Raw genomic sequence first — 22277 nt, 5'->3', positions numbered from 1 at the left:
CTAGGGCCCGAGGAGCTAGGCAGCAGTTCGGCAGAAAACGACCTAGGGGTTACAGTGGACGAGAAGCTGGATATGAGTCAACAGTGTGCCCTTGTTGCCAAGAAGGCCAAGGGCATTTTGGGATGTATAGGTAGGGGCATTGCCAGCAGATCGAGGGACGTGATCGTTCCCCTCTCTTTGACACTGGTGAGGCCTCATCTGGAGTACTGTGTCCAATTTTGGGCCCCACACTACAAGAAGGATGTGGAAAAATTGGAAAGAGTCCAGCAGAGGGCAACAAAACTGATTAGGGGCTAGAGGGAACTGGGATTGTTTAAGTCTGCAGAAGAGAAGAATGAGGGGGGATTTGATAGCTGCTTTCAACTACCTGAAGGGGGGGTTCTAAAGAGGATGGATCTAGACTGTTCTCAGTGGTAGCAGAAGACAGGACAAGGAGTAATGGTCTCAAGTTGCAGTGGGGGAGGTTTAGGTTGGATATTAGGAAAAACTTTTTCACTAGGAGGGTGGTGAAACACTGGAATGGGTTCCCTAGGGAAGTGGTGGAATCTCCTTCCTTAGAGGTTTTTAAGGTCAGGCTTGACAAGGCTCTGGCTGGGATGATTTAGTTGGGATTGGTCCTGCTTTGAACAGGGGATTGGACTAGATGACCTCCTGAGGTCCCTTTCAATCCTTATATTTTATGACAGATGAACCACCATCCACCACAATTTGACGGAAGATAGGGAAAGGTGAGAGGTAGCAAACTGGGACAGGGCAGCAAGAGAATACCTTGATGTCAGTAACTGCTAACAGTAGCAAACTGACACCAGCCCTGGAAACCCACTTTAAGGGAAGCATGGGGGTGGTAGGGAGCATCCCAGGGCAGCCCTAGCACTTAAGCCAAGCCCTGGTTCCCTGTGGGACTGTCTGTGGCTCAGTCCTTCACCCCCTTCCCCACAGGGAAAGACCATGGGGGGGACAGTGCTTGCCCCAGCCCCCATGGCAGAGGGACTAGCTCAGGACCCCCTTTTTCATGGCCACCTATGAACCAGTTGCTGCCTGCTCCCGTTAGCCAGCACTCAGCCCTAGTCAGGGGAAGGGGGAACAGGTTCCCCATGGCCCAGGACCAAGGTCTGCTCTCAGCTCTGAAGGGAGGGTGGATCCATACCCAGTTAGTTACCTGTACAGGGCTCTTCAGCATAAAGCAGGCCAGTGAGCTCCGGCTTCAATTGGTTAAGAGCCAGGAGATGCTAAACCCAGATAAGATGCCCTTAAACTGAATGTTTTTGAGCCCCCGCTCCCACAGGCACAGAGCAGACTGCACCTCCGCACAGGTGTGCGGGGCAGAGCACATGCGCAAGAGATGGCCCTGCTGGCCTCTGTCCCTAATGGTTAGAGCTCCAGGAGCGAGCTGGGACACAGGCCCCAGCCCAGCCAAGGATTGACTCATTTCTTGGTCCGACCAGTGGATATGTCCACACAAACAAAACTGACAACTCTAAAATGCTCAGACTAACCCCAACTATAGACCGGACGCAGCTGGTGAACAGCGGCAGGACCAGGAGCCCCCGGACATAAGGGCATCGTGTCTCGAGGCGTGCAAGCCAGCAAGCCCAGCACCCTGCTAAAGAACCCGGAGGGCGGCTAATGCAGAAATGGCCAACTGGACGACGCTTGGTTGTGCTCAAGGGCTGACAGGAGGCTCTGAAAGGTTCAGTTTATTCACTCCGAGAACACTGTACAAATATTACAGGCAATTTTCTTTTGCTGCAAAAGGTATAAAAATAATCTTTATATACGAATCCAAGTTCATTTGTTACCGTAAATTCTCACTAAATATCTTTTCCAAACATCATCTAACTGATGGCAAGAAATCAACAGCTTGAAGGAGAGAGCAAGGCCAGGCAGTACAGAGAGAACTCTAGCTACTCACAAAGGCCATGGAGTCTAGGCTAATGCATACCCTGGCCCCCCAGGTTCCAAGCAGCTCCCATGCAAAAGAGGAGAGAGGTTTAGGAACTGATGCATGTGGATCTGGAGGTCTGTTGTCCCTCTGGGACCTTCATCTCTCTCTCCAGTGCTAGCTGCTCACTGCTGGCAGCTGAACCAGAAAAGGAGACTCCCTGGCCGCAGCCTGCTCCTCTAGGGTTTCCAACGCTTGTTCCACACGGGATCTCCCGACTCATTCCCTCTCGCTGGACAGCAGTCAGGGCCAGCTCTGTCCTACAGAGGGACCAGGCGGCTGATGGGAGCAGTCAACCATTGGGGTGGGGGGTGGTGACACCTGCTAGAGGATAGCCTGTTTGCTGAGAGCAGCAGCATTTCTAGATCCAGCCCCAGTGTTAGCAGCTCTGCGGCCAGCAGAAGCAGGAGAGCAGCTGCAGTCGGATGTTCAAGAAAGGTGCAAAGCGAAGATTTTCTCAAATCCAGAATCAGGGGAGGTAGAGCCTGGCAAACAGTGCAAACTCAGAGACAGACTGCACCACCTGCAGAGGGGCTTTCTATTCCAACGACCAAAATTCAGAGGCAGAGAGGCATGCGAGGCAGAGAACCTCGCATTGCCAAAAGTTACAGGAGACCTTCCATTAACAAGCGATGAGGAAAAGCTGGGCGGGATGGGGGAGACACAGAGAGAGCATCACACCAGGTAGCACCCTGCTACCAGATCAGGAAGGGAAAGCAAAGGCATAGGGCCACAGGGGAAGGACCCCTAACACACTGGCAAGCCCGGCCCTGGAGCAGATGCTTGGTCTGCCTCAGAGGACACTGCTATCTGTACGTCAGCAAAACAGACCCAGCTTGTCATGGCAAAGTGCTACCGAATGGGTCCACCTCCGCCTCCTGCCACACCGACCCAGGCTCAAGTGTGAGGCGGGGAGAACAGATTGATTCCCAGATGTCAGAAAAAATGGCCCCTCAGCACAGCTCCAGGGTGGGGAGTGCGAACAGAGCCTCTTCATGCATCAGCACAGAGGTTTAACTAACAAGGCCTAATTGGGGGGAGGGGGGGGGGCGCAAATGCATGACTCAGCTCAGCTGCCAATTGCTTTTCACTTGTCAAATGAACTAGCTGGAGTCACTGAGGACCAGAGCTCACAGGGCCAATTTTCACAGCCAAGCGTGACCACCCTACTTGGAGAGGAGTCAAGGCTGCCGCACACCGACAGGCTCAGCTAACTGGGCTTGGAGCTGACCATCATACTACGACGCTGTCTAGCAGCTGATGCCTAGGAGATGCAAAGTGCCTCTGGAAGTGCAGGAAATCCAAGGCATGCGGGTGGGAGGAAGCTCTGAGAGGCACATGGGCAAAGCTTTACGGGGAAGGTTCAAACACGGAGCCTGTCGAAAGAGGCCTAGGATCCAGTGGAGAGACAGAGACGCAGCAGGGTGAGGTAACTCGAGGACCCCGTGTTGCACACGCCAGAAGAGAGACGCTACGGCGAGGCTCCCAGTCCGCAAGTCCACGTCTTGGTTCTAGTCCGGCCAAGAGCCCCTCTGACTCTCATCCAGCAGTAGCACAAAAGGCATCCGAAGAGCGAGACTTTCCAAAGCCAGCTACAAGACAGTCCGTTCACCAGCCCGGCCGCTGCACCGGGGAGTCAGAGGTTGAGGATAGGCACGTCGAAGAGGTCGCAGACGCCCTCGCTCTCATCCAGGTTGTAGATGTAGTCGTGGTCTCCAGGGGGAGGGGAGAGGCGGAGCAAGGGAGCAAATACTGTTGAAGAGAAAGCAGGGTCATACTGTTCACAAGCCTAGGGACATCCCACCTACCACCCTGATTGGAGCCTCCAATCCCTGTCACAGGGATACCTCAGCTCACGCATCCCACTCACAGAATCGCAGAATATCAGGGTTGGAAGGGACCTCAGGAGGTCATCTAGTCCAACCCCCTGCTCAAAGCAGGGCCAATCCCAAATTTTTGCCCCAGATCCCTAAATGGCCCCCTCAAGGATTGAGCTCACAACCCTGGGTTTAGCAGGCCAATGCTCAAACCACTGAGCTACCTCTCCCCCGTTCTCAGGGGAGGAAGCTGAGGGCAGAGTCTGTCCCAAGAGTACTTCTGCCTGAGGCGAGGTGGGACTGAGCGCAAGACAGTGCGGGGCTGCCCCTGAATGCCCAACGTTATACAAACGACAGCCACCCTCCCTTCCCCCAGCCCCAAAGAGTTCAGAGGCAACAAAACCCAGCAACTCACCTTCGGATGACATCAGCTCTTCCAGCAGTTCGGAGTTCATACATTCTGGGGGGGGAGACAGCAGGGTGAGGGGCACACTCTGCTTTGCAATGCCTAGTCTTGCTTTTCCTCAATACCCTTCCCCTCCTCCCTCCCCCAAGTTCTTTCCTCCCAGTATCATGGAAGCCAAATCACAGACCTGAACTACAGGTAGCTCTGGAGCAGACAAACAGGAGCTCAGGACTCGAGCCATTAACTCCGTGGCAGAGGGAAACTGGGGTGGTCAGCAGGCATCAAATGGGCCAAAAAATCCTGCAAGATTCTTGTGCCTGCTCCAGCATGACAAACTGTGGGTTGAGCCTCATCCCTGCGATGGCGCCCCCAGCTGGCCCGGGTCTGGGCCTCGTCCCTGCCACAGCGCCCCCAGCTGGCCCGGGTCTGGGACAGTACCAGTACCATATTCCAAACACTTCTTTAAAAAGAGACTGCAGCAAAAGTGGCTAAAGTTGGCCCACTGAAACTTGGCAAGTTTGCAGTCCTCACTGAGGACAGGTGACTTTGCTTGCATGTGTAGGGGCAGGGGATTTTCTGGGGAGGGAGACATTAAAAATAAAAACTAAGCAATTTTAAACACGTCTGATCACTGTCTCTCTCCATTAACGAAGACAGTCATCAAAACGTATAAAGTCTGCAGCAGTTTCCACGGTATGCATCCGATGAAGTGAGCTGTAGCTCACGAAAGCTCATGCTCAAATAAATTGGTTAGTCTCTAAGGTGCAACAAGTACTCCTTTTCTTTCATCAAAAGATGAACAGGTTTGGATTTAAGCTGCGCCCACGTGCACCTAAAAAGAGATTTTACCAACTAGCCCTTAGGACAATCAATACTCCTGGAAAGCCACATCCAGGATGCGTTGCTTCCCCGCTCCCCAGAAGATGGTCTGCAAACAGCCGCAGAAGCACTGCCCCTCCCCAAGCCAATTCAGCATGGTGAAGAGGGAATTGCAAAACCAAAACCATGCAGGATTTTTTCCCTTTTCCTTAAAAAAGGGGAAATGAAATAAAATCTGCGTCGTTCAGTCTCCTACAACACCGGTAACACGGGCACTACCAAGATCCTGCTTACTTGGTGGGATGTTTGAAAACCAAACAGTAAGCTATGAAGTCACACATATAAACTGAAAAACAGGACGACTCCTTTACTTCCTCTGCACACCAGTGGGTAGGAACTTTAACTGTGCAGCTCTCAGTACCAAACCAGCACCCAGGCCATGTTACTGTTAGAACGCAGAGAAATGAGGGTCGGAGGCATATTTGCTGCTGGCCCCATCTGTCTGGATCCTGTAGTCACTGCGCAAGTCAAACCCTATGCTTTGACACTGCACAAACCAGTTGTTTTAAAGAGACTGTTCTACGGACGTCTCACCAGCAGCCCCCTGAGGTCAACTGCATGGGGACTATGAAAACTGCACCTTTCCCCCGCTGCTGCATTTACCTTCCCTGCAGGATCTGGGGCACAGAACAGGGAATACTCATCTACTGCGGGCACTGGTATGGTGCTCACTGTGTACCGGCACAGCACACATGCTTGACTATCTGCCAGCAGTGGGCTAGGAAGGGCAGGCTGGGGCGCTGTTTGTCTGGCCCATACGGCACAGTGTGATTTACCACCTGGTTGCATTTCACCTGTGTCACACGCATGCTCTGGTGGTGGGAGCCCAAAGCACAGAGGGGTGCTGGACATGTGGATTTAGCACAGAGGGTTTCATGGGCCCCTGGCAGAGTCTGTCCTGGGAGCTCACAACATGTCACTGAAGCCCGCCCGGCAGGCCTGGGAGGGCGAGTGGAGCACTTCCCGGGGAGACCGCTCTTGTGCGGTGACCTGCCGAATGGCAGCGGGACACTCTCTATGTGCTGCACTTGGTCATCATGCCCCACCACTGCAAAGCAGCGGCATGTGCTCAGGCCAGCTGGCATCTGCAGAGCAAGGCTTGGAAGCACCATGCCAGGGGCTCAGGAGAGCAGCTCCGGTGAGAAGAACCAGCAATGTTGCCTACATTAGATTGACTTTCTTCGCGTTCCCCACCCTTGGTACTATTGTTTCAGCTGCATCACTCAGCGCTGCGGGGGATTAGCCAATGGCCCCAGGCTTTTTAACCCAAGCCTGGTGCCAACTGGACAGCCTCTGAGCTGAGAGCCACAAACCCCCATGCCCAGTCTTCAGCAGCACCAGTACAAGCCCTGTGGGGGATTGCAGAGATCAGAGTCTAGTCTAGGCCGGTCCCCCACTCCATAGATTATTTGCATATGCGAGCCCTGTGTGCACAACAATACCAGCAGGGTCTGTCTTATCACCCTGTTCCAGACGCTACAGATCAGACAGGGTCAGGCAGGAGTAGGGTGACCAGATGTCCCATTTTTAAAGGGACAGTCCCATTTTTGGGGACTTTTTCCTAATAGAGGCGCCTATTACCCCCCACCCTGTCCCGTTTTTCACAGTTGCTGTCTGGTCACCCTAGGCAGGAGGGGAGCCCAGGGCAAAATCTTACGTTAGTAAGGGGGTGGGGGTCGAGGGGGAGATTTAGTCCATGCCTGACGCGCTAGCAATAACCATTTGTTGGCAGCAGTGGTCACTAGTATACACAGTGGCAGTCTGAACAGATTAACAGCTGTCATCCCAGAGGCCTCCAGCAGAGGTCGCTCAGCACCCAGTAAGCACAGAGACTGCAGGGGCCAGCAACAGGAACGGCTAGTCATCAGCCTGACAGAACCAGGTCCCTGGAGGAATCCGAAGGGACTCCTCTGCACAGCCTCCTTCTTGTGCCAAGGACCAGCAGAGGAGAGCTGAGAAAGGGAGGGAGGACAGAGCCCTTCTGCCCTGAGCACCAGGTGGGCAGGCAGAGGGGAACAGGGGTAGGGAGGGATCAGTGTACCTCGTGTTGGATCAAACATCTCCGAAAGTTCTTTGGGAAGTTCCAGCACTGTAAAGACAATGAACCAAACTGGTTGGCATTGTGCCATACAAGGTCTGAAATACAACAGCACACGCCAGCCCCGCCTAGGGCCCCCATCCTCAGTCCTGCCCCAAATCACCCACATTGTGGCCCAGCACACTTCCCAGTACGCATTCTCCCAGCACACTGCTTGCCATCCATCCGAGTTCCCATGACTGGGCGTGACACATCCAGGCAACCACCAACCCACATCCCTGGAGGAGAACACCACCCCCTGCTAGGAAACAGGGGCTCTGTAGAGGGAGGGTCCCAGACTCAGAGAAACGAGAGAGGAAGTGACCCATAAGAGCTAGCCCCCCTGCCTGCCTGGACAGCTTGCTCCCATACAGTGACAATGCCAGATAACATGGCAAGCTGAACCTAAAGTGGGCACCAGGAGCCCTGCATTCCCTGCAGCAGCTTCATTTACACTAAAAAGCTGAAGGTTTACTACTCTCGGAGTGGTTGTTCCAGGCTGTATGCAGACTCGTGAACACAAAACTGCAGCAGTGACACCTGGGTCATGTTTTCAAGGCTCCCTTCACAACCAGGAGGGCAAGACATGTTTTCCCCCCTGAACATCAGCTCAGCTTCGGGAGCACAAGTCTATGTCAAAGGGAGGAGGAGCACACAGTTCTGCTCACCTAGTGCTCTGTCCAGCCTGGCCTTCAGCAAACCAAGCAGCTCCCTGGAGACTATTCCACAGCCAGACACTGGACCCATTCCTTATCTCAGTCTCCCCATTCTTCCTTGTTATACTGCTCTCCAACCCTGGCCCTCCTTCCACCTTATTTCCTAGTCTGTCTGATGCTTTTCACCACAGCCACCTGCACTTCAGTTACAGTCACCATGACACACCACAAACCCAGTCAGCAAGGCCTAAACCTTGAGGAGCTCCCACACCTATGGTTTGCGGAGCCATCAGGTCACATGGTGTGACCCCAACCCCGGGAATCCCTCCCTTGGTCCCTCTGGAGCTCCTGCAGCTCAGCGCTCTGCAAAGCTCTTCCTATCTATGGGCCACTCCGCGAGGCCCCCCTGAGCCCCTCGCATTCTTTAACGAACGTGTCCAACCCCAGCGCAGTAGGGCCGAGCTATCACGCACATCATACAGGTGTGGGAACTGAGGCTGAGTGACTGGCTCAGGGTCACACACGCGGTTTTTAGCGTAGCAGGGAACTGAACCCAGACCCCAGGAGTCCCAGGCAAGCACCCTCGCAACTGGCCCCTGCACCCCCTCTGGCCACAGCCTGGAATACCAGAGCTACAGGGGCAGAGGACTGGCGACGGTGGGGTCTGTGCAATGGCCTGTCTCTCCTGACCAGCCCCATCAATGGAAGCGGTGGAGACTCTCACCCCTCCTCTCCCGGCTCCCCATCGCCTCCTCTCAGCCTGCTTCAGGCACAACAGCATGGGCCGCCTCCCCTGCCACACCCTCTTCTTTCCTCTTCAAACCCTTCCGGCTCAGCCTGTGGAGTTTCTAAGGGCTAGCGATTCAGCACAGGAGCTCCACGCCCGGGGTGACTCCAGCGCCCCCACAGGGCGGCAGGGGAGCTGTGCTCTGGAAACGAGCATCCGGGCCACTTGTCAGTAAAGAGCCCCCAGCCCTCCTCCACAGAGCCAGGCTGTTTGCAGTGCCTGGCTGTAGTCCAGCTCGGCTTCTCTCAAGTCCCTAGAGGGATACAGCTCCACTTCCAGCTTACACTGCCTCACTGTGTGAAACAGCCGGCAGGTCCCATCCCAGGACAGCCAAGTGATGCCCATGGATCTTTCAGGGGGTTAGCAAGCTTCTGAGTTAATCTCAGCAGAGCAGTGGGAATACCTTAGATGAATGTCCCTACAGAGACTCCGTGTGACTGTAACCTTGAGGAATGGGATGAAATGGAGAGAGAAGAGAGAGGCTAGTTACCAGGAGAACCCTCCCAACAGACTAGGGAACAGTCACAAGGGAATGGCTAAAAGCCCCTCTAGATTGAGGCACTCAACTGGACAAAGGGACTGTTCGGGAGAACCCTACACCCCAGCAGGTAACAGGAGGGATAGATGGGGTCCAGAAGGGACCTGTCGGGTCATAGATCATCTGCTACCAGCGTCAGAACGCAGACAGTAAACAGAGTCTCACCAGAGAGCCATCTCTGCCAGCTTTTTCACCCTCGCCACCACCATGCATGCAGCTACCTTGGATGGGGCAGGGATCTGTCTGCCCCTTCCTTTAGATCCCAGCTTGCAAGGCTTGACTGAGGCCTCTCAGCAGAAAGCAAAGCAGAGGTCAGCCCCTGTCTGGGCAGTGCCAACAGCCTGCGGGTCCCCCAGGAGCCCAAGGCCATACTCACTCTCTGTGGGATCTGGCTTGATTGGCTCAAAGGAGGTAGAGGGATTGGGCAGGACGGAGCTGCTGTCTAGCGAGGCAGATGACTGGAGTGGCTGCGTATCTAACACCGCCGGCTGGCTGGCTGGAGTGGCCACTGAGCTGAGAGGGTCGAAGTCGCTGCTGCTCTTGGACTCTGTTGCTGAAACGCTGCAATCTGTTACACACACACAGGGATTTCAGGGGGACTCCAGAATACGTGACCCCAAAGCAGCAGCCACAGCCCCCAGCAAATCCAGCGGCTTTGAGAGCGGAGCCTGGCCTGCCCCCTCGTTAACAAACCTGGCCTAAATGCAACAGACACTGGCATGTCCACAGACAGAGGGCTTTCTGTCTGGTTCTCACTCCCCCTGGACGAGCCTGCGTCCCTAGCGCTCACAGACTCGCTGTCCCAAACCCTCCTACTGCCCCCAGCACCTGCTGGCATCTTGCTGGCTGAGAGCACTGTCTCCATCACACTCCCAGCCTAGCTGGTAGGGAGATAGAGGGGTCACTGCAGCGAGGGGTCGGCCAGCCTTGCCCCAGTCAGCCCAGGGAACAGGAGGTAAGGGCTGGAATTTACTGACTCAGTGCTCTAGTCATTGCACTTCAGCTCCCATATACGCCTGCAGCCCATTGGTCGTGGAAGGCATAGGGCAGAGCAGGGATGATCCAATGGACTAGAGAACAACTCTGGCAGGGGTGGGGGGAAATCCACGTTTAGCTGTATCTGGACTTTCGGAAGCATTCCCATATGAACTCCAAAGTGCTTCTAAAAAGCCTCCCCCATTCCTAGCTGGTACCGTGCCACTCGCCCGGCCACCATCCCACTCCTTGCTCACCTGGGCTCGTTGTTTTCTGTGCAGCCGGGCTGTGGTCCTGAGTGCTGCTCGGTGTCGGCGTGGACGGGTGAGTACTGCTGGGGACAGATGCCTCCTGGAAGTGGTCAACAGGCGACCTCTGTGGTTTAGCAGGCACGACTGGCTGGCACTGAATGAGGTCTTCAGGGGGAGGGACAGGGAGCACCACAGGGGGGGAGCTCAAAGCATCTTTGTTTACGAGGAGGACATCAATTGGACCACTCGTGCTTTTCAGATGGATCTGATATTTCTTCTGTCCATTCAGGCCCTGAGGAAATCAGGGAGCAAAGTACCCAGATAAAATTAACAGCAGTCCTCAAACAGGACTTAAGCTTCCCGGGGCAAGGTCCGTGCTCTGAAATGGCTCAGCATGCTACAGGAGCTCCTCCCTCCCTCCCTCCGACAGCTGCTCCCTCTCCTCCCACAGCTACCCTTACTCCAGCACACTTGGAATGATCCTCCTTACCCCAACAGCACAGCAAGCAAGCAATGCTCATATCCTTCCAGTAACTCCAGCCAACCCAGGACACCTCCATCCCAGCCTGATCAAACACCCCCCCCCGCCAAACACAGCACCCACCTCCGGAATGGGAACCTCCAACCGAGTGCCTGATGGGGCTCGAATTGCTAGGAGGGTGTCTCCTGTGAAAACAAACTGGTCAGCGCTCCAAGGGATGCCTCTGGCTGCTGTGCCCAGCATGGGCTGTCATTCAACCAGCCCCTCCCGGGAGAACTCCTGTGCACTCCCACCAACCAGGGCTGGGCCATCTGCCTTACTGGGGAATCAGCATCCATCCTTCACAATGCACCACTGGCCCAACACATGGCCCCGGGGAAACACTTTTGCTGGCTCGCTCTTGTGTTGAGTACTAGGACTCTGGTAGCAAGAAAGGAGGGTTTGAGTGTCTCCTGAGGAAAAGGGAGCTGGGGCAAGGATAGAGACCTGCTGCAGGGAGTGACCCCAGAAACAGACAAGTTCAGGTCAAAGTTTATGTTAGTTATTGAAGTTAGCAAGAAAGGGATACCAAAAAAGGAGCAGTCGGGGCCCATACCCAGCGTGTGCTGAGCTGGGAATGCCATTGCCTTGCAGAATCTTAGACATTTAACACCTTTCTTTCCAAAGATGTGCACCTAGTCACATGAACTGAAAACAAATTGGCTTTGTGGAATATCATGCAGCCAGTAAGCAGGAAATTCCCAACATTACTGCTGCTTCTGTAGTGCTAATTTAGCTACACTGCACACCTTCAATAGGCTCTGGCTGGCACCAACACCATACGAGTTTACATTTAACATGGAAAACAAGACAAGAAGTCTCCTACCCGTGCAGCACAGCCTCTGTGTGCCTGACACGTCAGCCTTTCCATGGCACGAATTCATTTTCTGCCTTTAACTTCACATGGTTTATTAATGAAAATAGATAAAAGGGAGGAAAATCCCAAAAGTCACAAAAAAGGAAGAACAGTGTTCTTTGATCTCAGCCCGGTAATTAATGGCTGTCCTTGTAAATTCTCTGGCCCAAAGCAACTTGGCTTACAAAAGTTATTGACAAATCTTGTGGGGTTTGTAAAGTGGGGAATCTTCAGCAATTTATCCGTACCAAATACATCTTTAAAACAGATTAAAACATGGACAGAAGAGTCCTAAAGTACATGCTTAAATTCCAAACTTGTAATGTTACCACAACTATTGAAACGTGTTTCAAATTTGCCTTGATCTTTAAATCTCAAGAAACAAGCCAAGTCTGATGTTTGTGTCTTCATCTTTTTCAAGTTTTGAGTAAAAACTTTAAGATAGCGACATAAGGTAAATAGGTATTTTTGCCACTCAGTCTAAGAAACAGAGCAACCTATTTTCATTCCGTTTATCTAAATAAATTCACATTTGGGATAGGGCCAAACATGGGAAATTTCAGCCCACAAGGTATTTACTGAGGAAAGGGGGCAAGGTGGAATGGAAGTTGGAATTCAGCCTGAAGTACAAGGCTGTGATACAAGAGATCCAGCAAAACCGCTTTCCAAAGATCACCAAGAGTGGAGAGTCAGGTATCCTACCTAAGGTATGTTTTCTGGCTACACAGAGATCAGCTTCACCCCCTGGAGGCCAGCTGGGATCACCCTGTAATACCACGAGGAGACAGGCTGAGATGTCTGTTTTAAAACAGCCGGATAATTCAGATCCGCTCCCAAAAAGACAAATCAGTGACCGTGAGTCCAGCTGCAAGGCCTTCACATTGTAGAGTAAGTTTTGGCTTCAGATGTAAATCTGTCCTGAAGAGCAGGAGTGACAAGCAATCTCTGAACTCTTTTAGACTTGGGCTTTTGCATCTCAATTGCTTCCCACACATAATGGCTACCACACAACATTTGTCTACTTCTGTTCCATCAGATCCTCCCATGCGATTACAAGGTATTTGGTGCCATGCATTTTCCTGGTGCTTTACACAATCCCTGTCCCAAGGAGTCAGAGATCAGACACAGCACAGCAGGAAAGCCAAGGATTGCTGTGCACAAGTTACTGGAAGGAAAACAAGAGAAGATTCTTGGAAGGAGGTGGCTCTTGAGGAGAAGAGAGAAAGATCTTGGTGACTACATAGAGAAACTGTTGCAAGCCCAGGAAGCAACATGAGGTCAGGCAGAGAGTCAAGAGAGAAAGAGGACAACGGAAGGTGCACTAAGGAAAGAGGATTGGGAGGAGTGCTGAAAGAAATAGGAGCAAGCAGTCAGGGGGAGGCGAAATCATGTAAGGCCTTGGATCTACCAGGGCCTTTGAAACAAAGGCATTTATTTGTACAAATGAGGCAAAGAAAAAGGAATGCTGGCTCTTCTCAGTCATATGCAAAGGCCTCCAGCTGGCAAGCAGCACATCTCAGCCCTGGGGAGGGTTCTGCTACAGCTTCCCTTGGAAGGGATGACCTGTCAAGGAAAGCTGAAATCCTGCAATTAAAAACTTGCCCCATAGGATAACATGGCCCCAAATACAAAGGGACAGAACAGACAGCCCCCTACTACAAGTGTGCTCTAGGGAATTCTATGGTCTACCCCTTGCACAGAACAGTCCCATTCCCAGATAGGACTCCTCTGACTGTAATGATACAGCTTGAATTTAGTGGCAGCTGATCCCTAGGATTGTGGGAGACGACGCAGGACTGTCTCTTCACGGAGGACACAGACAGCACATCTTGGGGACCAGCTAGGATCTACTGTCATCTCCCTGCTGGGAAATGGGGGAGCACAGCTGGGACAGCCAGGTAGGTCTGCTGCCTCAGGCCATGGGAGATCAGGCAGGGACCCGGCACCATCTCCTCACCTGTGAAGCACTTGCAGATATCTTCGTGCGTCACATAGGCCAACGTTCTTGTGGTTAAGGAGAAAAGGTGTAGCGTCTCCTTCCTGCACGCAGACAATGGAATTCCTAGAAGCAGCTAAATGCCCGCACCAGAGCCTCTGAAGTGGTCTGGAGGGGAGGCCTACCTGCTGCAGGGCTAGCGCTCAGAGAGGAAACCTGCCAGAGCAGCTACATGCCTGAGAACGTAGCACCGAAGACTCGGAAAGAGGCACTTCTGTCCTGAGTCTGGACTGAAGCGATGCCTTAACATGGTGCTCAGGGACACCACAGGGCCAGAAGCAGGGTCTTTTGGGTGAAATGATCTCTAAACATGCCAACACACCTTCCCCAAAGGTGGAGCAGTCCCCAGTGGTCCCGGGGAAATTCCAACCCAGCTGATTACACCTGCCTCCCCAAACAGTCCCTGCAGTGGCACATGGATAGTTTGCTTTACTTGCTGTTGTATACTGCTGGGTCATGTTACAGCACGCTGTTAATCAGCTGCTCTGTGCCACCCCAGATGTGGATGCATTCAGGGCTGGCTATTATTATTAACTATTTGTATGAGCATGCTCCCAGGAGCTCATTGTGCTAGGTGCTGTGCAAGTAACATTTGTGCAATGCTTTGCAGGATTTGATGAGAAAGGCGCTATAGAAATGTAAGCTTATTAGTACTGGAAGGAGAGGCAACTGCCCCTTCAGGCCCAGCGGTAGAAGAGAGAGCAGTAGGAACCGAACCAGGAGCTGGGGGTGCTGAAAGGATATCTGCTGTTCTGTACATCTTCTGTGACGTTTTTGATGCTCTGCTGGACCCACATCTTCTGCTGCTCCAGCTCCTGTTCACGCTGCTCCAGGTCCTCTATCTCTGCCTTCAGCTCAATGAGTTTGTGGGCTATCTCACGGGTGTTACAGCCCGGGCCCACCCCTCTGTGCAGAGATAGAAAGGAATGAGTGGCCCAGCCCCATTAATGGAGAAAATAAAATTTGCAGAGGGCACTGACTGCACCGCCTTGGAAAGAGGAGCCACTCCCAGCCCTCTCCTGACACACAGAGGTTGGAGCCCAGCTCTTCCACACCTCACCAGCTCCCAGCAGTGCAAAACCCATTCTTCAGCACCACAGCTAGAGCCCCTAGCTCCCCTTACCTTCTCCCATAGTACACCAGGGTCAGAGGCCCCAGATCTCCCATCTCCCCCCAAAGCCTCCTTCCAGTATAAGAGGGTCAAAGCCTACCCTCGTACTGGGGGCAGAACCCTTCCTCTCTCAATACCAGGGTAAGGGTTGGAGGCATCTGTTCTGGTCAAAGCCCCTGCAAGCAGCTAGCATGCACCCGAAGCAACAGCTACATACGTCAGCCGCTGGAGAAATGGCTCCCAGCCCATGTCTACACTAGCATCGTCCCCTCAAATTCCCCACAGCCGCTATTGGCACGGCTTAGCTAGGGGAGTGCTAGCACCAACCAGCTGGCAGACACTGCCCTCAGAATGCCAACAGAGCCTTGAAGCCGCGGTTCTGCTACCTCTGCCACCATTCCCGCCGCAGATGGAGCTGCGCCGGGGTAGCAAGGGTGGGAAGTTTCAGAGGGGGAAAACATGGGGAGCAGATTATGGGCAAGGCCTCAAAGTGAGAGGAGCATTGAGAGGAGCCCTTCTCCCAGAATCCTCCCACTGCTCAGAGTATCTCAGTCACTCACTTCCACTGGATACTGTTCTTGGATTTCTTCTCGATCAGCCCAATGCCCTCCAGAACATTTGTGATGTCGTAGATTCGCCGTTTCTGCCGCACTGCCAAGGTATCCGCTGCCTGGGGATTAGAGACTGACAGCTGACTCCAGAAATTCCCAATTCCGCTCTGCCCCCATGGACACAGACATCACATCACCCCAATTACAGATCAGACCCTGCTGCTTCCAACAGCGTCTCCTTTGTGCCCCCCCCCCACTTCTCAAATTACAAATCAGACACTGTTCCCAGGGACATCAAAACTATCTGCCCCACAAGCCAACTGCTCATCCAACTAACACCCCATCCATCACAGACCAAACCCAGCCACCTCCTTTGGATTGTGTGTGGATTGCTCATCTCCATGACAAGACCATGTTGGGAGGGAGGGGAATACATGTTTCATCCATCTGGAGCTAGATGTTCTCGAGAAGCTTTGTGTGGCGACCTGCAAACTGGATGCATGCTCCCTTGACTGATCAAATCCAGAGGGTAAGAAGGAACGGAATGGGGAGGTGTGGGGGAGAGAGAAGAAACTGGGTCTACTAAAGGCAACAGTTCTGCACGGTCAGGGAGATGGGCTGGATAGTCCCACAGGCCTTTTCCACCTGACTTCCATGCCACTGGGTGGAAAGTGTCACCACCTCCCTCAGGTGAGCTGCCAGCATCTCTCAAATGGGCATTGTTCAGCCCATGCACAAAAAGCCACCCCCTTGGCCCTCAAAATTTCAGCCCCGGCTCTATTCTTTTTTTAGGCAGATTAGGGAGGCTGTGATGAGGCAGCTCTTGTGCTACCCAAAGTTCTCTGATTTCCTTGACTCTCTTGGATGTAGGGCCCAGTGTCCACACAAGAAGGTTCCACTGGTGGAACGGTCCTTCAGTTGGCAGGAACTGCAGCACATTAAGACACAATGAGTCCCTTGACACCTGTTAAGGGAATCTACTCCAGCTCCCATCCCACATAAGTGGGTATTACATCAGTGCTGGGCCAGTGTGGACACATCACGTCTGTATTAACAAACCCAGCGCCACACTGCACTGGATATTGCAGAACAGACATGTCTGACTACCTTTCTACACAGTAGTGCTCCAGAAGCCACTCATCTGTTCCAATGATGTTGACATACATGAGTCCCATTTGACAACCATTTCTGAAGCAAACACACACCACTTTTCTTACAGAATATAAACATCTTTGGTCACCTCCTGCATATGCCTGAAGCCAGACAGAGGTCAACAGTGTGAACACATACATCTGGTGTGATATATATGGGTGTAACTCCACTGATGCATGTTGCACTGGTGGAACTTTCATGTGTAGACAAGACCTAGGTTTAGGTACTGGGTATGACATGGAGACTGTGTTGCTTACTCTGAGCAAAGATCTCCAGTGGACAAGGATAAAGCCAATGCTAATTCTCTACCCATAAACTACCTTCAATACCACAAAGTACAAGGCACAGATGACTCCTCTGCAGGCCACAGCAGAGGTAGATATGGCTGTTTGCCTAGCTCTGTTTTCCCTCCCAGGACAGAAAGTAATTGTTGATCTGACTCAAGGGACCCCTGATGGAGGTACCACACAATTCTGGGGAGAGAGTGACAGCCTTTGGGCTGTATTTGATGGCAGGATACAGAAGTCAGGTCACTTTGCATCTCTGATTCATTGGACCCAAACTGTACAGGCACTTGGACTACCCACTATCTGCCCATGAGTGGAGCCTCGGTGAGAGTAAGATCCAAACATGACAGAAGGGTAAAGCAGCAGAGAGGATCTGTTGAAGCTGTTCCATTTTGTGCTGTGTGGCATGGTGGCCTGTGCTATACAGGGCTCAGATGAAATGATCTAGTGGTCCCTTCCGGCCTCAACAATGCAATATTCACTGGGCCAAAGAAAGAGAATGACTCTATAGCCCAGTGGTTCGGTCATTCACCTCAGTCCTAACCACCATGTTTTGGCTATGCTGAGGTCCCTCTCTCGGACCAGACAGCCCATTCCAGTTCTGAAAAACCTGCCTGAAATGTTTCCTCAAAACAGACAGGTTCTGTGAAAAGTTTCGCTTTTGACAAATCAGCATTTTCCAGAAAAAAAAACAAAACCCACATCTGACCAAAGCTTGAGAGGAGTTCTGCTGCATCCTAGCCACGCCTGGATGCAAAAGTGCTTCCTTCTATCGGCAATTCAGCCAGGGGGCCACAGCCCTTCCCAGATCTATTAAGCCTCCTGTTTTCAGTCATCCCTCCCTGGGCTCCCAGGTGGATGCCTACATCCATGCCTGCTGCCTAGAGCAGCACCTGCAACGCCGCGGATCCCAGGGAGATTCATCCAGCTGCCTAGAGTGCCTCTACCCAGAGAGAGACCCAGTTCTGAAGAGTGAGCATTCCACTGTCTTAGTTCTCTGGACAGCGACACTGCTGGGTGCTTCTCCCCATGGCCACCACCTGAGGTAAATGATGTCACCTCTACTGACCTGGGGGATGTTGATCACCTCTCATAGGTGCCAACGGTTCTGGGAGGCAGATGCCCACTCCAAATGCCACTTCAGCACCCCAATCCTCCCCACCCCCCACATACATACACACCAACATGATAAGCAGCAGCTCCCAGGGGTAGAGGATGTTCAGGAGGCTGCGAAGGCAGGCTGCAGCCAAGCACCATGAAAGGACATTCAGCTTAACCCGCTCCAATCACCCGCCCCGTTCTACCTCCCCTCTCCAGGCCCCATCCTGAGCTTCCATTTATCCAAAGCAACTTTTTCCCTATTGAATCTCCCTCTCTGCCCCCCAAAATTGTGTATGTTGAAAAGGCTGCTCACCAGGGTGCTGCAAGATGCATGTTAGTGATCTAGGATACGGTGGGGTGAGATAGCTTTGGGGACAGACTGTGCAGTGTGCTTCTGTGATGCATAAACATGCAGCTTGGTGTCACGGAGGTGAAAAAACGCATGTTCATCTCATCACTTACATGCAATCTCCGGAGCTTCAGCCAGAAATGGTCTGATTTCCTCTCTGCTCCTCACCTCCCCAAGCATCCAGACCTTTATCACCTCCAGTCTGGAGGAGGCAGAGTGCTCTACCAGGGGCTAGCCGTAAAGATCATTTGGAAACTTCAGCTACTGGAGAACTGCATTCCCGCTTGCTTAGCGGCGCTTTCCCTGCGCCCTGCACATTGCACTGGTTTCCTGTCAGGTCACGGATACAACGCAAGAGGTGGATTTTGGTCGATGTATCCCTTTCAGGTTGGGGTCCTGCTTAATTTAGTGATGTTTCTCTCTGCGTTGCAACCTGAGACAAGCTGCTGTGCTAGGGCTGGCAGGTCCTGGATTTGATCCGGGATATTACGCTCTGGTGATGGGACTCTCAGTGCGGTTTTCACAGTCAGGCTTGACAAAGCCCTGGCTGGGATGATTTAGTTGGGGATTGGTCCTGCTTTGAGCAGGGGGTGGGACTAGATGACCTCCTAAGGTCCCTTCCAACCCTGATATTCTATAACCCTTCACTCTGGAAATTGCTTCCCTGTCGGAGCAACACAGATCAGGTGTGTTGGCCTTCAGGGCACATTGGAAGTTTTCCTGGGGCAGGGTTTTGGCTCTTTTGCAAGGATGGGGGCAACTCCTTTCACATTGCGTCACAATGCATTTATGATAGGGAAACAAATATATTTATAACACTTACTCCCTAGAAATATGGCAGATACCAAGGGCTCCACCCAGGCCCTGCACCCCTCCCCTCTCCCCACAACCCTGCACCCAGCCCCATGGCACTAATCACTACTTCCCCCAATGCACATCCTTCCAGTCCTAGCACCCAAGGGCACCAAACAGGGGAAACACAGGGCACATCTCAGCCTGGCCTCACAACAGCTTGGGCCCTACGCAGCACCCACAGTAACCACTTCACACCCTACAGATACCCCCGGCGCCTCTGCAACCTCCCATGGACAGATACCCCCTGCCTGGCGATGGACAGATATCCTCCTGCCCCCTCTGAATGCCCTCCCATGGATACCCCTACCTTGTCATAAATAGCTACCCTATCCCCTGCAGCCCCCTCCCCTCTCACCCCCCCAGGATAGCCCCCTCCCCTGTTGCCCCCGCCATGCTCTCCCCTCCCCTCCGACCCCCCCCAGGACAGGCTCCCCTCCCCATGCTCTCAGCCTTCCCTCCGACCCCCCCAGGACAGCCTCCCCCCCCGTGTTCTCCCCTCCAACCCCCCCCAGGACAGCCTCCCCCCCCCATGCTCTCAGCCTCCCCTCCGACCCCCCCCAGGACAGCCTCCCCCCACCCCGTGCTCTCCCCTCCACTCCGACCCCCCCAGGACAGCCTCCCCCCACCCCATGCTCTCTCCTCCCCTCCGACCCCCCCCCAGGACAGCCTCCCCCCCCCCGTGCTCTCTCCTCCCCTCCGACCCCCCCCCAGGACAGCCTCCCCCCCCCTCGTGCTCTCCCCTCCCCCCCTCCGACCCCCTACCAGGACAGCCTCCCCACTCCTGCTCTCCCCTCCCCCCCTCCGACCCCCTACCAGGACAGCCTCCCCCCTCCTGCTCTCCCCTCCCCCCCTCCGACCCCCCCCCAGGACAGCCTCCCCCCTCCTGCTCTCCCCTCCCCCCCTCCGACCCCCCCCCAGGACAGCCTCCCCCCTCCGACCCCCCCCAGGACAGCCTCCCCCCTCCTGCTCTCCCCGACCCCCCCCCAGGACAGCCTCCCCCCTCCTGCTCTCCCCGACCCCCCCCCGGACAGCCTCCCCCCTCGTGCTCTCCCCGACCCCCCCCCAGGACAGCCTCCCCCCTCGTGCTCTCCCCGACCCCCCCCCAGGACAGCCTCCCCCCTCGTGCTCTCCCCGACCCCCCCCCAGGACAGCCTCCCCCCTCCTGCTCTCCCCGACCCCCCCCCAGGACAGCCTCCCCCCTCGTGCTCTCCCCGACCCCCCCCCAGGACAGCCTCCCCCCTCGTGCTCTCCCCGACCCCCCCCCAGGACAGCCTCCCCCCTCGTGCTCTCCCCGACCCCCCCCCAGGACAGCCTCCCCCCTCGTGCTCTCCCCGACCCCCCCCCAGGACAGCCTCCCCCCTCGTGCTCTCCCCAACCCCCCCCCAGGACAGCCTCCCCCCTCGTGCTCTCCCCAACCCCCCCCCAGGACAGCCTCCCCCCTCGTGCTCTCCCCAACCCCCCCCCAGGACAGCCTCCCCCCTCGTGCTCTCCCCGACCCCCCCCCAGGACAGCCTCCCCCCTCGTGCTCTCCCCGACCCCCCCCCAGGACAGCCTCCCCCCTCGTGCTCTCCCCTCCACCCCCTCCAGGACAGCCTCCCCCCTCGTGCTCTCCCCTCCACCCCCTCCAGGACAGCCTCCCCCCTCGTGCTCTCCCCTCCACCCCCTCCAGGACAGCCTCCCCCCTCGTGCTCTCCCCTCCACCCCCTCCAGGACAGCCTCCCCCCTCGTGCTCTCCCCTCCACCCCCTCCGACCCCCCCTCAGGACAGCCTCCCCCCCCGTGCTCTCCCCGACGCCCCCCCAGGACAGCCTCCCCCCTCGTGCTCTCCCCTCCCCCCGACACCCCCAGGACAGCCCTCCCCCTCGTGCTCTCCCCGACCCCCCCCAGGACAGCCTCCCCCCTCGTGCTCTCCCCTCCACCCCCTCCGACCCCCCCCCAGGACAGCCTCCCCCCTCGTGCTCTCCCCTCCCCCCCTCTGACCCCCCCCAGGACAGCCTCCCCCCTCGTGCTCTCCCCGACCCCCCCCCAGGACAGCCTCCCCCCTCGTGCTCTCCCCTCCCCCCGACGCCCCCAGGACAGCCTGCCCCCCGGACAGCCCCCCCGCACCAGCTTGAGGTCCAACACGCCGTCCTTGGCCTCCTGCAGCAGTGACACGAACTTGGTGGTGAGCAGCCCCAGGCTCTTCTCGTGCCGGCTCGGGGCCCCCGGGGGCTGCGGCCCAGACTCCGCCATCTGCCTCCCCGCGCCGGCTCCTCCGGTCCGCCCGCCGCTTCCGCTTCCGCCCGCGGGGCACGCCGGGAAGCCTCCGGAAAAGCCCCGTCGCCGGAGGCGCGGCGGGGCGGGGCCCGGGGGGCGGGGCCTGGGCGCGCGCGCGCGGGGCCTGGCCCGTTGCCATGGCGAGGGCCCGAGGCTCGCGCTGCGGGGGGCGCGTCGCGCCGCGCGGGGACCCGCCCTCGGCCTGAAGCCCGGGGCCGGGGGAGCCCCCCCCCGGCTGGGCCGGGCCTTGTGCGGAGCCCGCGTGGGGACGGGTCGGCCCCGGCCCGGCGGCTCTCGGCCGTTCCGCCCCCTCAGGAGGCTGATTGTCCCCCGCACCCCGCGCTTCACTCCGGCTCGGCCCCCCCCCCCGCGAAACCCGCCCAGCCCCCCCCCCGGCGGGTAACCGCCGCCCTTTCCCACTGCCCCCCCCGAAACCCGCCCAGCCCCCCCCCCCGGCGGGTAACCGCCGCCCTTTCCCACTGCCCCCCCCCGAAACCCGCCCAGCCCCCCCCCCGGCGGGTAACCGCCGCCCTTTCCCACTGCCCCCCCCGAAACCCGCCCAGCCCCCCCCCGGCGGGTAACCGCCGCCCTTTCCCACTGCCCCCCCCGAAACCCGCCCAGCCCCCCCCCCCCCGCCGGGTAACCGCCGCCCTTTCCCACTGCCCCCCCCCGAAACCCGCCCAGCTCCCCCCCGGCGGGTAACCGCCGCCCTTTCCCACTGCCCCCCCCCGAAACCCGCCCAGCCCCCCCCGGCGGGTAACCGCCGCCCTTTCCCACTGCCCCCCCCCGAAACCCGCCCAGCCCCCCCCCGGCGGGTAACCGCCGCCCTTTCCCACTGCCCCCCCCGAAACCCGCCCAGCCCCCCCCCGGCGGCTAACCGCCGCCCTTTCCCACTGCCCCCCCCGAAACCCGCCCA

General features: G+C 56.0%; 1 protein-coding gene across 1 annotated transcript; it reads right to left on the bottom strand.

Moving 5' to 3' along the window:
* Window positions 1-1682: 1682 nt before the first annotated feature.
* On the bottom strand, window positions 1683-21386 carry E2F4 (E2F transcription factor 4). The gene is made up of 10 exons (XM_084644170.1): window positions 21212-21386; window positions 15372-15481; window positions 14445-14606; window positions 13662-13705; window positions 10933-10994; window positions 10335-10620; window positions 9479-9670; window positions 7086-7133; window positions 4175-4219; window positions 1683-3694 (listed from the first exon to the last, which is right to left on the bottom strand). The coding sequence occupies exons 1-10, from the start codon at window positions 21335-21337 to the stop codon at window positions 3579-3581; spliced, it is 1191 nt and encodes a 396-aa protein (XP_084500296.1). The 5' UTR covers window positions 21338-21386; the 3' UTR covers window positions 1683-3578.
* Between the last annotated feature and the right edge of the window lie 891 nt (window positions 21387-22277).

Source organism: Lepidochelys olivacea (assembly GCF_965140295.1).
Source record: "Lepidochelys olivacea isolate rLepOli2 genome assembly, chromosome: 12".
Classification (NCBI taxonomy): domain Eukaryota; kingdom Metazoa; phylum Chordata; order Testudines; family Cheloniidae; genus Lepidochelys; species Lepidochelys olivacea.
Note: the sequence above shows the minus strand (reverse complement) of the source record. Positions and strands in the feature narration are given on the sequence as shown.

Coding starts and splice junctions, on each gene's coding strand:
- E2F4 (XM_084644170.1), bottom strand. CDS start 21,337: ATGGCGGAGTCTGGGCCGCAGCCCCCGGGGGCCCCGAGCCGGCACGAG. Junction 10,621..10,932: donor TGGAGGTTCCCATTCCGGAG/GTGGGTGCTGTG, acceptor TGATTTCCTCAG/GGCCTGAATGGACAGAAGAA. Junction 3,695..4,174: donor AGAGCTGATGTCATCCGAAG/GTGAGTTGCTGG, acceptor TCTCTTCAACAG/TATTTGCTCCCTTGCTCCGC.